The sequence below is a fragment of the Struthio camelus genome, chromosome W, assembly GCF_040807025.1.
Source record: "Struthio camelus isolate bStrCam1 chromosome W, bStrCam1.hap1, whole genome shotgun sequence".
Classification (NCBI taxonomy): Eukaryota; Metazoa; Chordata; class Aves; order Struthioniformes; family Struthionidae; genus Struthio; species Struthio camelus.
This window is the reverse complement of record NC_090981.1, coordinates 49,612,836-49,628,855: the sequence shown is the minus strand read 5'-3', so window position 1 is coordinate 49,628,855 and position 16,020 is coordinate 49,612,836. Positions and strand designations below refer to the sequence as shown.

General features: G+C 39.2%; 1 protein-coding gene across 5 annotated transcripts in view; it reads left to right on the top strand.

Moving 5' to 3' along the window:
• LOC138064044 (probable ATP-dependent RNA helicase DDX4) overlaps positions 1–16,020 on the top strand; it is a 48,247-nt gene that overhangs the window by 24,828 nt on the left and 7,399 nt on the right. For 3 of the 5 annotated variants that reach the window (XM_068924743.1, XM_068924745.1, XM_068924744.1), the window contains 10 exons: positions 2,419–2,460; positions 2,822–2,863; positions 2,937–2,975; positions 4,117–4,259; positions 5,374–5,526; positions 6,802–6,956; positions 9,016–9,145; positions 10,244–10,410; positions 13,517–13,662; positions 14,450–14,549. In XM_068924743.1, coding sequence (XP_068780844.1) covers positions 2,419–2,460; positions 2,822–2,863; positions 2,937–2,975; positions 4,117–4,259; positions 5,374–5,526; positions 6,802–6,956; positions 9,016–9,145; positions 10,244–10,410; positions 13,517–13,662; positions 14,450–14,549 — 1,117 coding nt within the window. Of the gene's footprint in view, positions 1–308; positions 393–2,418; positions 2,461–2,821; positions 2,864–2,936; positions 2,976–4,116; positions 4,260–5,373; positions 5,527–6,801; positions 6,957–9,015; positions 9,146–10,243; positions 10,411–13,516; positions 13,663–14,449; positions 14,550–16,020 lie in introns of all 5 variants that reach the window. The other 2 variants (XM_068924741.1, XM_068924742.1) reach the window with 1 other exon arrangement.

Genomic DNA, 16,020 nt, shown 5'->3' with positions numbered 1-16,020 from the left:
GTGAGGAAAGGTACGCTTGATTGTTCTTTTCAGGTTGGTTGCTCCTTGAGAACTAGAAGTAAAAAGGTGAAAACTATGAAATAACTCTTGTTTCTTAGCTATATTATGGAATGTAGACTGTTGCTTTGCCAAATACTGTCATTGGGAATAATACTGCATGCGTAGGATTTTTAAAGAACCTCTTGCAGCTGTTGCATTGTAAGGTTTGCTGGGAGTAAATAGTACTAGTTTTAAGCATAGTACTTCATGATAGTATTTTAGACACAATACCCGTTACTTTACGCAATTACCCATTATGTTACTTACAGGTATTAAAAATGAGCAAAGAGACAGACCTCAATCTGGCAGTTTTCTTGCCTCTAGGGAGAGAGGAGCACTTGGAGGGCCTGCAGGTGAGACGTTTTGTTAGGGTAGGGACTTCTTGACTTCCTCATTGCTGATTCATTGCAACGTAATATCTTTACACTTAGTTTCACTAAATGCTATTAGCTTGATTGCTCTCTTCGTCTGAATTAAGCAGCCTACTGCAAATGTTAGATATCTTGCTTGCATGCACGCACCAAGCATTTGGATAAATTTTGGTGATTGGATTTTCAGAGCTATTATCTTTTGTAGTTATTCTTGATCCTGCTGTTTCTGGGCCAGTTAATGAACAATGAAGCAGAGGTGCTAGACAGTTTGAAGCAAGTTTTCATGAACTTGCTCACTTTTAAAGTTGTCATTCTAGATCCCCCCCCGCCTTGCCACCCCCCACCTCCAAAGGAGAACCATATTTTAAATCTGTCCTGGCTGACAACACGTGAGGTGTGTTGCTTGAGGCCAGGTCTTCCTGATGACTTTATTTTTGTGGCTTTTTGCTGTCTATAAGGGAGTTTTCCCTCATAATCATATCTTCCTTTGCCATTGATGCTACTGTAATTTGCAACCCATATATCATGCTACTTAATGCATCATGTCCGTCGCTCGAGTCTCGTGGTTCAGACTAGAAATAGCATTAAGCTAGTACAATGGGTAGTGCATGACTGATACTCTCTAAGAAGTGTGATGTCAGTAAAAGAATTTCTTCCCTGTAGAAAGATGCAATGATTAGCATGCATTTTTCAGCAGTGCTCCTTAATATGTGTGGTGACTTAATGTGAAGAAACCTCATTTCAATTAAGTTGAGTTCAAATCACGGTTTTTAGAAACTCAACTGTTTATAGATGCAACATGCTAATAACAGTCACTTGGTGGACGTACTGCATCCTTAGTATAGCATAGCCATTCCTTCTTTTTTCACCGTTAATGTTTAGTATCAGTACTTAATGACTGTTAGAGACTTTTGTAGGCAGTAGTTAGTCTAGACTGTAGAGAAACTGACGTGTGGAAAGATGATTTTTCCTGAGAGTAGTTTGCTGCATGGGAAACGAGTCCCTTTATAGTAAGGCGGGGGATGTCTGTGGATCTAGCAAAGGGAACTCTGATGTGATGTGCTCAGCACTTGCAGTTTCAACGGCTGTGTGCCATAGTTGGGCAGCAGAGCAAGCTCTGGTAGGCTGTTCTGTCTCCTCACCCTCCTTCTCTGAGTAGTGGTCAAGCCCTTCTGATAGAGTTGGTATTATTAATGAAGGTAGGGTAGTCCTGGCTTTTCTTAAAACGGTTGTGTTTTTTTGCACGTTAGAGATACTGTGTAGGCATGTTCCATCTTTTGATGGAAAAATAAGTCTATTAAAGTGATTGCATACGCTGTGTTGCATCTTAGTTTTGATTCTCTGTCACCACCCTAATGAAACTCTGGTTTCACGAAGTTTCTTAAGACTCTTGCTGCTGAACAGGGCATTCATGGTCCAAGATACTGGACTGGCTTCCTCTTTAGAGCTAACATTTGTGCAGTTATCTAAGTTAACAATTCGATCTTGCTGAGAATGAACAATTAGAGTAGTAAGCTGCCCTGATCCTATTCCTTTTTTTTCATGCTGGTGCATTTAGGAGGAATGCAAATGAGAGAGGGGGAAGGAGGTGTTGCACGATCTCTGTACTTCTGTGATGCCAGTCTCAGATTGTCAGTGTCTCACAGTATGATTTTTATGAATGACCTCAGCTGAACGTTTGAGAGGAGAGCCTAAGTCCAGCTGCTCTTATCCTTCCTCTTCATTCAGTCTTGCATTCCTTACTTACAATTTTAGCCTCTTTTCTGTTGTGGAGTCTTCATACTAGTGGTTTCTATCTTTTCAAATCAACAATGCAACTTCCTGCATAGAGTAGCTAGAGGCTATCAGTGATACATTAAATTGAAAAAAGCATTAACCATTATAAGATTAAGGATTGAAAAGGGAGTCTGGAAATGCTGCCTAATAGTTGAGTCTTTATTAATACAGTGTTTACATCTGATAGTGAGGAGCGAATGCAGTTTTTAAGAATAAATGTCTTTTCTTTCAGGTGATAGTGAAAGCTACAGAAGCAGAATGTTTGGATGCCAAGGTCAGAATCTTCATGGGGTGGATTTTACAGAATGCGTGGCTGTTGAAATAACAGGATAATCTTTTTTCCTGGCTTAAATACTCGCCTCACTTAGTTACCATTATGATAGTGACATTTAAGGCTTTTTAGTTATTTAAAAGTTGCTTGTACAGATAGCATAAAACAAGCATCTCCTGACTTTGTGGAAGTGTTGACTAGTCTACTGACTTAAATGTTTCCACTCGTTCTGCAGTTGTATTGGGATCTACTGTTTAGTTTTCTAAGTGTTTCTAGTCATTTTTCATTAAGATTCTTATGTAGAACTTGCATCAAATGACCGTTTCTCTAAAAGCAATTAATTTTGGAACACTTACTCTGACAGGAGGTTACAAAGGACATGATGAAGAAATAGGTTCTGGAAGAAGTAAGTAGCTTCTTTGTAAGTAAGATGGCAATTTTCCTTTCCTTTTAATTCAAAGAATGTTCTCTTGCTTAAGGTTCCTGGAAGTCTGTTGGTGAAACGGGTGGTGATACAGGTAAGAAATATAACTACCTTAAAACACTTGGTGTAACATTAATTGCCAGGCAAATGCTGTTATGTTTAAACTTTGTTAACCTTTAAGTCACTGAGCAAATAGCGTGGTAGTTTTCATCTAAGTAAAGATGAGTAACTCTTTGGATTGGGTTGCTATTGAATTCCTTACACCCGAAGAAACTCTTCTGTTGATGGCGGTTTCCTGTAAAGGTACTGCTCATCTAGTTGAGACACAACTGTTTGAAAGAAATTAAAGTAGCAGTAGTGTACACATCTAAGTGATTAGTCATTAAAGCGAACTGCTAAGGGAGCAGTGGTTTCTCAGTCTCAGATGTTCCATTTAAGATACCATTTCTGGAAAATACGCTTGATGTTTTTACTGAGCTCTAGTGAAGGATAGAATGGCCCATATATACAGGAGATTAGTTAAACTATGTAATGACTTTCTGGCATGTATTGAAAATACCATTTGAGACAGTCTGCTAGAATGTTTACTTACCTGGAGTATTTTTGGCAAATGATTCCGGATTTATTTTGCCTTTCTCTTCCTTTTGAAGTGCAAAAGGACAAATAGTGAGCCGACTCTTATGTGAATAAGTGATTCATGATCCTTCCTCGTTTTGAGGTCTGTCTGAAACAGCTTCTGTTGCTAACCTTTAAGTAAACATCAAATAATTCATTTTAAACCTTTGAGACTTTTAGCATGAAAAGTATCCTAAAAGTATACAGAATCATAAATGTGCTGTCATGGGCAAGGTAATCGTTATCCTTGTGCGCTAATAAATGCGTTAAGTTATTGAATAGGCAGAACTTGTAATGTAAAGGTCCTTTCTGATAGAATTGTTTTTTGCATGTTGGTAAGGCAGAGTCTAAATTCCATAAGTAGCTCTTCAAAATAAGGTCCTTGAGCAAATGTGAGGCAAGAACGCTTTATAAGAGTGACTTTATATTTGCAAGCGAGTATTAGAGCTAGTAGTATAAAACTGAATTTTAATAAAATTCATTTCTGAAATGTCTTCCTTCTCTAGAAGCGGAGGCAAGTCTAAGTGGCGTTCAACTGAACTGAACTTCAGTGCTTCCTTACTTAAAATTATTTTGTTCTCTTTATATTGCTCATGGTCTTGCATGCTTGTATTCTTAAGGTCCAAAGGTGACTTATGTGCCCCCTCCTCCACCTGATGATGAAGAAGCCATCTTTGCACATTATCAGACAGGAATTAATTTTGACAAATACGATCAAAACGTTGTCGAAGTATCAGGACTTGACCCTCCACCAGCAATACTGGTTAGCGAACTTGTTCATCTCAGGGGTTGGGTTGACTGTGATTCTGCAGGGATATATCCCGAGTCCAGTATTCACTGCTAATAAAAATATTAAAGACTGAATCCTGCAGACAGTACTATGTGGGAAGGAGATGTGACCCTTCTGAAAAATTTGAATTCAAATGATATTGACAAACTACAGATATGGCCTCGAGAAAGTAACACTAGATGGACAGGAAATATGGTCCTTAAATTGAAGAAAATAATGTCTTTTAGACCTTAAAGAGGTCTTTGGCACCAGTTTATAGAAAGGCTGGTAGTCTTCATGTTGAAGTCTGTTAGTGGAGGATCTTTAACAGCTTAAATGAGCATTTGTTGAATACTCTTCATTTGTGTGACAAGTTTTTGTTTTTTTTTTTTTAAAGTAACTTCTGATCCTGTTTTCTGTGGCTAGTTTACTGCTTAAAGCAATATATAACTTTGCTCCCAGACATTTGTATCAGTTTTCTTAATCTTAGCCCAGGTGGCTATTTCAAAAAAGCCTCCTTTTAGGGGGAAGGATGAGGAGGAAAAGGGGGAATGGTAGCAGCGCCTGTGAGTGAAGAGACTATGCAGAGTTTTTCCCCCGCTCATCTTCTAAATGGTTTTCTTACTGAAGTTAAACTGGTTTTGTCATCACATACGCTTTTTGCCCCTCAGTAGGGATTTTTGCCCCTCAGAGGGCTTTAGCTCCCCGTAGTAGTAGCCTTTTCACTTAAGAAACTAAGAGCAGATCTTCATGAAATAAAACTGCAGAATTTGTCTTCATAGGACACCATGATGTGGGCTTACCTGCTTAAATCAAGATTTATTACGTGGCTTCTGTGCAGTTTTCTCTCAAAGCTAATAAGACCTGCTGAAGGTCTTCTGTCCTTAGAGGTGACTTTACTTGAATGGCATGGGCTGGTTGAAGAAATCTTTGAGGCTTTTACTGTAGGAATTCTGGCAATCTAGATGACTAGTGAGATTCCCTCAAAATTACTGCTTTTTACTGTTTGGATGTCTATATCATATGGCAAACATCTCTTTTTTTTTTTTTTTTTTAAATCTTATGTAACTTAAGCGTGGTTACGTATTGTAAAATATTTTTCTTGCAGACTTTCGAAGAAGCTAACCTCTGTCAGACTTTAAACAAGAACATTGCTAAAGCTGGGTACTCTAAACTTACTCCAGTGCAGAAGTACAGTATTCCTATTATACTTGCAGGACGGGATTTAATGGCATGTGCCCAGACAGGATCAGGAAAAACTGTAAGCTATTTCTGAAGTGTTCGTGCATACCTAAAATGTGTGGCCTTAGTTTTAGTTAGATGCCTCAGTCCTCCCAATTAAGGATTCCTCTGCTGTGAAGCATTTATTGCAACTCTGTCATTTCAGTGCAAGTTAATTCATTAGGGAAGCCTAGTATTAAGCACAAGTATGAATGATGGGTGGATAGTCATGTTGTCAGGGTGAATTTCTTTTGAAATATTTCAGTAAACTGACATCTTGATGCAGCAGGCCAGTCTTCAGGGCTACTGATACAGAATCATAAGCAGTATAGACATGCTGTGGGAGGTGTTGATTAGAAAAAACTTAACAGTTCAGGGGAAAAAAAAATTATTTAAAAAGCTTATGCCAGACTTAATACGGTGTGTCAACTGTCATCCTGGAGCTGACCTGAAAGCATCAGGTGGGCATAAACACTCTCTCATGCTGTGGCTAATGCAGGAGGAATATGATCTGATCTGAATCAGATCTGTAGTTTTAGGTGATTTGGTATTAATCATGGAACAGTGACTAGAGGTGATGCTTGTCTCAACCTGTTAAACTGTCTAATATACCCAAATCTAACCACTGACAGTTCCTTTATCAAAATATTTGGCTGTTAAATGTAGCTTTTTGACATTCAGTGTAGCGTGTAATTCTAGCTTTATGTAGCTTATTAGTTGCTACTAGTTTTGAAGAGCAGATGCATTCTTAACGCTGTTAGAAGAAGGAAGGAAAAGAAATGTCCTAAAGCGAATGCTATAAATACTCTGAATTGCTTTTGGCGTAGCTGTACAGGTGCTATTTTGGGTGTAACTAGTCTTGTCTAGAAGTAAGACTGCTGATGCAGCTGTGTGCAACTGCTTTGCTGTTTAAGTAGTCTGGAGATGTGTGCATATCTCATATCTGCTGGCAATATACAGCTTGTAAGTAAATGCTTTGGGATTTTTTGGTTTTTTGATTCTGGGCTACTTAATTACAGTTGTATGCCAGTATAGTGTGTTGAACTGCCTGAAGAACTCGGAAGTGCATTACTGTTCCTGCATTATTAGATGCTTAAGGTCCAGGGAGCTGTTTTCATGCTCCTTAAAACAAGGAGAAATAAGCTTAAATGTTCTGCAGTGTGTTCAGGTCATTCCTTTTGCAGTCTGTTTTCCTTGAAGTTGATAATGTGCTGTATCATTCTAGTTTAGTAAGACTGACATACAACTTTTAATGTGACTAATGAAAACGTTATTTTAAGACTAAATAGCTTAAATATTGATGCTTACTCTTCAGGCAGCTTTTCTTCTACCCATTGTGGCCCATATGATGAGAGATGGCATAACTGCCAGTTGTTTTAAAGAGCAGCAAGAACCAGAATGTATTATTGTAGCCCCAACTAGAGAACTGATAAACCAGATCTTCCTAGAAGCAAGGAAATTTGCGTATGGGTAAGCTTTTGTACTGTTGCCTGATAGTGCTTATTATTTAGCCTTAATCAGAAATGCTTGTATCTTTTTACAAACACTTTCAAAAAAAAATTTTCTGTACAAGTCAAATTGAATGACTACAGGCACTTGAATTTAAATAGTAATACTGGTTAGCAGATTTCTTACTATATTGGTGATTTAAACTCTTATGGCATTGCTTGGGGGAGAAAAGGCTTACTCCAGCCTGGAGAGGAGATAGATACTGAACTTGCCATGTACTTTTTATGAGGAAAGAGGGAATGACATAAATGAAGTCTGACTTGCCTTGTATAATTTGACTGTACTCTTATTTTCATCTTTGCTGGAATGGAAGAGGATATGTGTAGTGGTTTTGTTGAACTTTCTGTGGTAGTTTGTGGTAACCCCTGTAGTTTGGACTTTCCGGTGTTACTGATCTTGAGAAAAAAATATTTCACTGCTCAAACAAGCTGTGATAAAAATTTATGTTTCGTTTTGAGGAAGCAAAGTTAACTTGCCATTGAGCCCTTGGGTGTGGCATGATGGAGTACATTTTTACTAGTTTGCCAGTGATATTTCTGTCGCACAGCGACAGGTTGCTCTAGTGCATGGGAGGAAATAATTTTCTTGTATGTAATGGCTTGTTTGCCGTCTCCTGTCTGCAGGAGATGGAATGGAGAATGTCACTTTGTCAGTGCAAGATCTGCCATAATTTAGATTTGCCTTTGGTTTTTCAAGGAAACTCATGCTGGAGGCTGTTCTTTGCTTTGAGGAAGTTGCATCATATCAGCATGATTATTTGCCAGATGTGTTACTAAGAATATGTCTTTTTAAAAAAATCTCAAGCTGTTCTACCTGTGCAGCTAATTTATTAATTACTGTCTTTGAAACTGGATATCGATTATTTCAAGATGAGCTAGCTTTTGAGCTTAGAAAGTTTCTATTGCAGCAGCCCTGAAGCAAATCAAGGTGGCATACCTCTGGGGAGCATTTAAACAGTTCCCCAGGATGTGTGTGAATCTATTGCCTTTAAGGAATTGCGTGTGTATTACTCAATTCAGATTCATGATGCTCTTAAGCCCCTTTAGTTCCCCTAAGTACCTTTGGTAGCAGGTACGAAAATGTACCTGCTGCTAACTGGTGGCAGATACATGCTGAACTGTTACCAGTCCAACCTCTAGGTATTCATGGCCAAAACATTCTGCAGAGTTCCAGTTCAAGGGTAAAAATCCACCAGGTTTATCTGATTCACTCTTGTTGCATATGAAGCTGAAATGATCATCATCAAGAATAGCTGGTTTAGATGTGAATATGAAAATTACACATGGCTTGCAAGGAGAAACCTTAACAGGAGGTTATAAAGATAAACTCTTGTGTTTGTTGCTCAACTGCATGAGGTAGTACTTGCTGGTAGAGCTTGTCTCTTCTACAGAAGAAAATCTGATGTAGCTTTACTTGACAGATCTAACCAATGCCCCAGTAAGAAGAGTACTAAACACTTTGGTGGAAAAGTTTGCTGTCCAATGCTTGAGTGGTATCAGCACACGGTATACAGTTATTTGCCTTGCACACTGATTCACCTGTGTATATTGTCACATCGGTCCTGTGAGATGTGATAAGATGACCCCTGAAGCTTTAAAGGCATACTTTGATTCCTCTCCTTTTTCTACTCAGTATGCCATGTAAAAGGGAACAGCGTCTAGCACTGCTTCAGTTAATACTGAGGATTGTATCTCGGTTGAAGGGAGAGGGAAGAATGTAGATGAGATGCAACGTGTTTCTTCCCAGAAAGCCACGTGTGCACCCTCTATGTAATCTGAATGGGAATTTTCACTGAGGTTACAGTGAGCGTTAGTTTTTTTTTTTTTTTTTTTTTGGGGGGGGGGAGGGGGGGAAGAGGGTTGTCTTGGGTCCTGCTTTTAATTATAAGCTGTGCTGCATGATGGCGTTAAACCGCTCAAGCTTACCGAGTTGTTTCTTGATAAATGTGATTTCTATGTGTTTTGAGGTTTAAAAAAATCAGTTACATAAACATGTAATCAGAATATTTCCTATATCGTAGGACTTGCATAAGGCCTGTTGTAATCTATGGAGGAACACAAACAGGTCATTCAATTCGTCAGGTGATGCAAGGCTGCAACATACTATGTGCCACACCAGGAAGGCTTATGGACATCATTGGAAAAGAGAAGGTAAGATCTTAAAATTTAGTCTAAATTCCCTAAATGCTTTTAGCCTTTTGGCTGCATATTGGTGTTCATTCTTCAAAGCTGACAGAATTGAAGATAGCGCCATGAAAACCTGTCAATATGTGGCATTTATTCATGCGCTTAAACTACAGTTGAGCTTTTCTTGAGATGTCCAAATACCATAAAGCGTTTGAAAGAGTAACATGAGTCTAGATCTCTCCATTTCCTTTTGGGGGCACTGGAAAATATCAATTTGTATTAGACTGGCTGCAGTATCCTTGGTAATTAAGTCTTAGCATGTTAAATAGTGGTGCACCTTTTCTTATTCCTTGTGGGGAAAACTCCATGCTGGATTTTCACTTGATTTCTTGTTTTTGCTACGATAGCTGTTTAGCTGTCAGTGGAACTACTTTGCTAATATCGACTCTTTGAATACTTTAATACTGACTTATTCAAAATAATTAACTCTAGGAGTAATTTTTTTTTGTATTTATATTTTTCCAGCCATAGTACGTAGCAAGCTCCAGCTGAGAACTTACAATATTATATTGGTGGCTCAGTGATGTTGCACTGAACAAACAAAGTTTGGAAAAATCCCTCTCTTGCTGATAAACTGGAGAATGGCTTTCTGTGGTTCTTGGGCTTCTATTTTAAATGACTCTCTTTATCAGCAGTGAGGAAGTTGTAGCGTGTTGTCCTTAACATGCCTTCCACCATTACTTCTCACCATCACACATTCTCAAAAATCTCCCTTCTCTGATAGAAGGATGGGAGAGAACATCTCTAAAGCTCAGAATTAATTTCAAAATAGTTGTGGTAAATAGTAGCTGATCTACAGTAGGCTCTGTCTTGATTTACATTGCTAAATCCGGTTCTGAAGCACTTTATTGTAAGCATGCTATCAGAGTTAGTGTAGGTGTAAGCTAAAAAAGTTAAATAGAACTTGATGTAAACAAAACATGCCTGAGGAGGACATGGGGGCTTTAATTGTGAATAACTTACACTTTCACTAGAAATAAGTAAAAGTTGGATTTTGCCACTTAGGAAATTCTGGAAGTGGTCTGAACCAATACAATTTTTCTTTCACTGAAATATCTACAGATTGGTCTGCATAAAGTGAAATACTTGGTCCTAGATGAAGCAGACCGTATGCTTGATATGGGTTTTGGTCCAGAGATGAAGAAGCTAATTTCTTACCCAGGCATGCCATCAAAAGACAGACGTCAAACATTGATGTTTAGTGCCACTTTTCCTGAAGAAGTTCAGAGGTAGGTAAAGTAAAAGTAGAAATATATTTGAAGGTATATTTGTGTATTTTTAAAAATACATCTGAAGAATTAAGGATGCTGTTTAACTTTAGAAGCTTATAAACTTGCTAGAAGATACAGGCTGCAATGCTATCATTCCTCATAGAAAGGCTGCAATATTATCATTCCTTGTTGAAGGCTTGCCTGTTTTATGTGTAGATGAATTGCTTAGTTGGGCTGGGGACTCTCAAGCATCTTTAGAAGTGTGTGAGAGATCTTAAATTCCACTCTGCCGAAGTCCTCATACTGCCCCATCTGTTTCTTGCTGCTCCCCACCCCCACCTGCCATATAAGTTCAAAAGCAGTGATCCCGCTGTTTCACAAGCAACACCAGCACTGCTGCCTTTGGTAACAAGACATAAACAGAGAAGCAAACTGTTACTGAAGTTACCAGCCTTTGATCTAGAATCCTTTCTCATGCGCATGCACGCTATTTGCTTTTGGTAGTTTAAAACTTATGCAAATGAGTTTAGATGTGTCTTATAGCTTTACTACTCGCTCCCCTTAAAGCTCCCCTTTCCAGACTTTGAGAGAGCAGATGCAACAGCAGGTGTTGCTGAGCAAAGGAGTAACAGAACAAAACACTCCTTTCCCTGTAGGTGAATGGGGATTATTCATTGTCTTCCGCTTTGGAAGAAACGGATACCTGATGATCTCCTTTTAAATTGGAGAGATCTAAACTTGGATCTGAGCATTTGAGAATTTTTGTAGCTTTTGTGGTATTGATAGGGTCGTGTCAGACTAAAACATTTGCAAGCATCTTACAGTTCGAGGATATGTAAACTGATCAGACCATTGCAATGCTGGAGCTTAAGTGGGTCATATTTTGACAGTGTTCTTCTGGACTTTAAACAGGCCTGAAAGATCTTTTTTTTTTGAAGTTGAAGAAAAGCATCTTTAGCTACTATCCAGAAAGAAAAAAGGGGAATGGTCTGCTTTCTGTAATCGGTTAATAGTTATGGCTTTTGAGGTGGTGAATTATCTACCCCTAAGCAGGTTCGAATTCACTTTGAACTCAGTCACCTGGTGTGGCACAAGGTTCCTCAGTCAAGCCTTTCTTCTGTGGCGCTTGTTTCTATGTTGAAAACATCTTACAGCGAACTAATAACGGGGCTTGTTTATGTGGCAGGGTGTCAAGCATTCAAATGGTACTGAACATGAGAGGGTAGCCGTGGTTCATGTGTTCATCATGTGTATTTCCTGTTTGTGCAGGAACATGGTCTCACTTCCCGCTATAGCCTGGGAAAAGATTGAGTGTCTCCCTTTAAAATGAGGAGCGTGCTCTGCTTGGTCAAGGTTTTGGGGTTGAGAGGAGCCTTGCTGCTGTCCTTATCAATGTGTTCTGGCTAATGCTCTTGCTTCATGTTCTGCTACATACTGAGAGGTGATAGTCAAGAATACCGTAAGCACCAGCATCTGAAAGGAGATTCCTTTGGCTGTGCAAGGTGTTTACAGTCTGCCTTTGGTTTTTAAAGAACCAGATCCTCTTTTCTGCTGTCAGGATTTATAGGCACTGGTAGAAGACTTCAGTAGCTTGAGTAGCTTGATCATGGTTTAGAAATGTATAACGTTCTCTTCATCTCTTAAAATTGGAATACCTACTGGTAATGCTCTCGCCTTACAGAGCGAAAACTTTTCTTGAGTCACTTTCTCCCTGGATTTGCTGCCTTTTTGATTCTGGAGTTAGGAAAGCCAATGTCTCTTTCCTCACTGTACTACTCAATACAAATTTGGTAGGCAGTACAGGACAAGGTACTCTTTGTGCTAGCTCTGGTGGGTTCAGGGTCTTCTGTGCTTGTATTTAGACTTCTTTTCAGTGAATGTGATCAAATTTAGTTTTACCGTACTACTTGATTTTTGTGCTTGGACTTGGATCTTGGCAACGTCACTGAGCCACCAATATAATATTGTAAGGTCTCAGCTTGGATGGGCGTTTGGTCTGGCTTGTAAAGCTCTTCCATGTACCGGAGTTGAGAACACCATGCATTTTGTAGCTGAGGTATGAATTTGAAATGAGCATTTTTGGCTCTATATCTTCCAATAAAAGGAATTTGCTTTCTTTTTCTTCTCTCCTTCCCTGTTTTGCCTCGTTGGCAGTTTCTGCAGGGTTTAAGCTTTCCCTTTGTTTTCAATTTAGGACTAGCTCAGTGAGATCTTAATTTCTAGTCAGATGTTAAGACCAAACACATTCAAGCCTCTAATAACCTTGGGAGATCTAAGTCCTTTAGCTCTCTAGCTCTTGCTCTTCTAAAACTTGAGGTTGCCAGCTTTCACTTAAAGATTAACTTGTTACCTGATTTTTTTTTTTTTTTTTGTCCTGTAGTCAAAGCTGCTTTGTGTACAGCTGGATATTAAGCCTGCCTGTACTAATAAGTTAACAGTTCAGTACAACTTCTCAACTATTATGGGGCATTTCTAAGGCATTTCTTGCCTATTCTGGCAAGCTTTTTCTGTCAGATAAGATCACCTGTGTAAGGGGTAACTACAGAGGAACATTATCTGAACAAACCATTATTGAGGTAGAACTTGTCTTTTGCCAGTGGCATCTCTTCAGAATAAGTGAAACTAGATTACTGTCATGTGATGCTCTGTGTTTTTAAGCAGTGCTTTTGTTGAACAGTCAATAGGGATGGTGCTGTCTCTTGAAGGTAAGTTTTGAATTCAGGCCTGTGTAGGATTCTCCTCTCTCCCTCTAGATAATGACAAAACAGTGCCCTGAAAACAGTCAATATGAGCATAAGTGTTAGTATCCCATTTTACTTCAAGTATGCATGTGTAACTCTCTTGAGATGGCTAGGAAACGTTACATGTTACAAAAAGCTACAAGGAAGTAATTGTTCTGTGTATCTTCTTACTCTTTTGTATAACAGTTCAAAAAACAATACTAACTTCCTTAGCATTTTTAAAAAATGCATGACATTCTAAAAATGCATGCATGCATATTGTTTCTTGTGAGGAGTGAAATAAGTAATTGTTGTGGTGGTGGTTGCTTACACATAAATGAGTAAGTCTTACAAAATGACATGCATGATAGACTACAGGTTGCTCAATTTTGTTTCTCTTTGAGGCTGGCCGGTGAATTTTTGAAAACTGAATATTTATTTGTTGTTGTTGGACACGTGGGTGGAGCCTGCAGTGACGTTCAGCAAAGTATTCTTCAGGTTGCTCAATATTCCAAGAGGGAGAAACTGTTAGAAATTCTACAAAGCATAGGTAACTTTCCTTATTACTAATTGTTACTTGTCTTCCAGGATAGACAAAATGCTTGCTTTAAACCCTGCTCTCGCTGCTGACATTCATGATTCCATTATATTAGGCACAGTATAGACTTTGTAAGACCGTTGCTTAAAGCCCTCTCCAGGGAATGCTGCTGCTCTAAATTGAGTTTTAGACTTTTAAGCATTTGTGCTACGTACGGGTATTTGTCAGGGTCTCACCTGTCCTGGGTAATAGCAGACAAGCTTCCCAGGTGGTGAACTTCTCTGAAGGGTCAATTAGCAATTGCTTTAGCAGCTGTGGCATTGCCTACAGTTTGGCTGGGTTTTATTTCCAGTTTTGATTGGAATGGATCCAGCTCCATTTGAACTGAATATATCTTACTGTTTAATGCTGAAAAGTGGGAGAGGGTTTGGAGTTAAAAGATGGTCTGTGTACCTTGTTGCTCAGTGCTCAGAATTGTTTGTCACTTCTAGCTGCATGCGAACTAGGTTGCATATTGGGACTTACCACAGATCAGAATTAAATATTTCCAGCTTTTATTGAGGAGAAATATAATGCAATAGGCTTCACCTAGGTTTCTGTATTGATCTAGAAATGGATGAACTGAATATATTTAGTTTAACGCAGGCAAGAAATCATGAGCACACCTTAAATACCTTACTCAAAACCAGTTCTGACATTATGTAACTGTAGTTCTCATATATGTAAGAACCGCGGTTGCGAATTGTGAAAATGCATTAGGTTTCAAATTGCAGGAGATCTGAACTCTTGTTTAACATAGGTTGTGAACGAGCCATGGTATTTGTGGATACAAAGAAAAAAACTGACTTCATTGCGGCCTTTCTTTGTCAAGAAAAAATACCAGCCACTAGCATCCACGGGTAAGTTTGTGTGCGGGTTTTTTTTTTTTTTTTTTTTTTGTAATGTAAAAGTCACTTAATACTATTTCTTGTAAGATGCTTTTCCCGAGATTCGTTGTCTGGCCATATCTATGCAACTTAGCTGGCCTTGTAACCCTCAGTAGCTCCACCCAGTTGAGAACGTAGTGTTTCTGAAGGCCAGTTTTTACTTTGCGTTTGCTGAGTATGTATCTTCAAATACTCTTATTGCTCTAAGGCCTCTGTTCATCTGGATTTTGGATTATGTGGCAAGTTCTTAAACTCTTAAGACCAAGAGCCATCTCTTAAGCTGTGGGAATGGTGTCAAAGCCACCTATGGTGTTTGAAAGATTTCCTGCTTGGAAAGCTTGGTTTGTGTGTATGTCCAATTACTCAGTAGGTGCTGTGGCTGCAGTATGTATTGCTGTGGGGAATGTTGAGAAAGGGTGCCTGCACCTGGAAGCTGTTGCCTTTCAAGAGACTTGAATGTTGATGACATTTGCACTGCCAAGAAATCCTGTGATCCAAAGATGTGTATCTGCGAGTCAATTTCTAGGCAGAAAAACTAGTTGAATCCATGTATATGTTACAGACTACTTACGTTACTTCTGTGACTTTTCCAGTTGAGGTATTTAGACGGGGAACAAGAGGCTCATATGCCACACTTCAAGCAATCACTTAGGCTCAAGCTTCATGGAGGGGCTGGAGTGATAACCAGCCATTTCTTGCCATCATCTTATCACTTCCTCAATTCAGCAGCTTTAGCCAGCTCTAGTTGGCTTCAGTAGCATTTCATTGATGGATCAGATGCCTTTCAGTGTGTCCTGTGCTTGACATACTGAAGCAGCTTTGATAAGCATGTCATAGCAGCTTTGATAACGGTTTTTGACACCTCTTGAGGATCTCTCTTGAGTCTCCTTCAATAGACAGTAAACTTGTGCTTGGTATCCCTTCATTACAGGAGTGTAGATTTTCCTTATCAGTTATTTGTAGCTGAAAAGCTACATTACCAGATCAAAGGGGACCACAGTTCTTCAGGTGGTTTTGTTGTGCTCATGCTGACTTTCAGAAGGCTAGCTTACATCTCCTAGCTTGCAGGATGTGCTTGATTTCGTTCTGGTATTGAGATGTTAAGAGAGACTAGTGAAGGCTTTCAATTCATAGGATGGTGGGATAATTCAGATGGAAAGGGACCTCAGAAGGTCATCTAGTACAACGTCCTGCTCAGAGCAGGGCCAGCAGTTATCACTAATTGCTGCTAGTTTTGATTTCTGAGTAAGCTAGCCAAAGAAGTGCTTGTGCAAGATATTTCATGCTTGATTATCTTAAAGCTGGCAAAGGCCAATAGCCAGTTGAACCCCACCAGCTCTCTGCTGCTACAGAATCGCAGAATAGTTGAGGGTGGAAGGGACCTCTGTAGATCATCTGGTCCAACCACCCTGTTCAAGCAATGTTAGTTAAAGCAGGTTGCCCA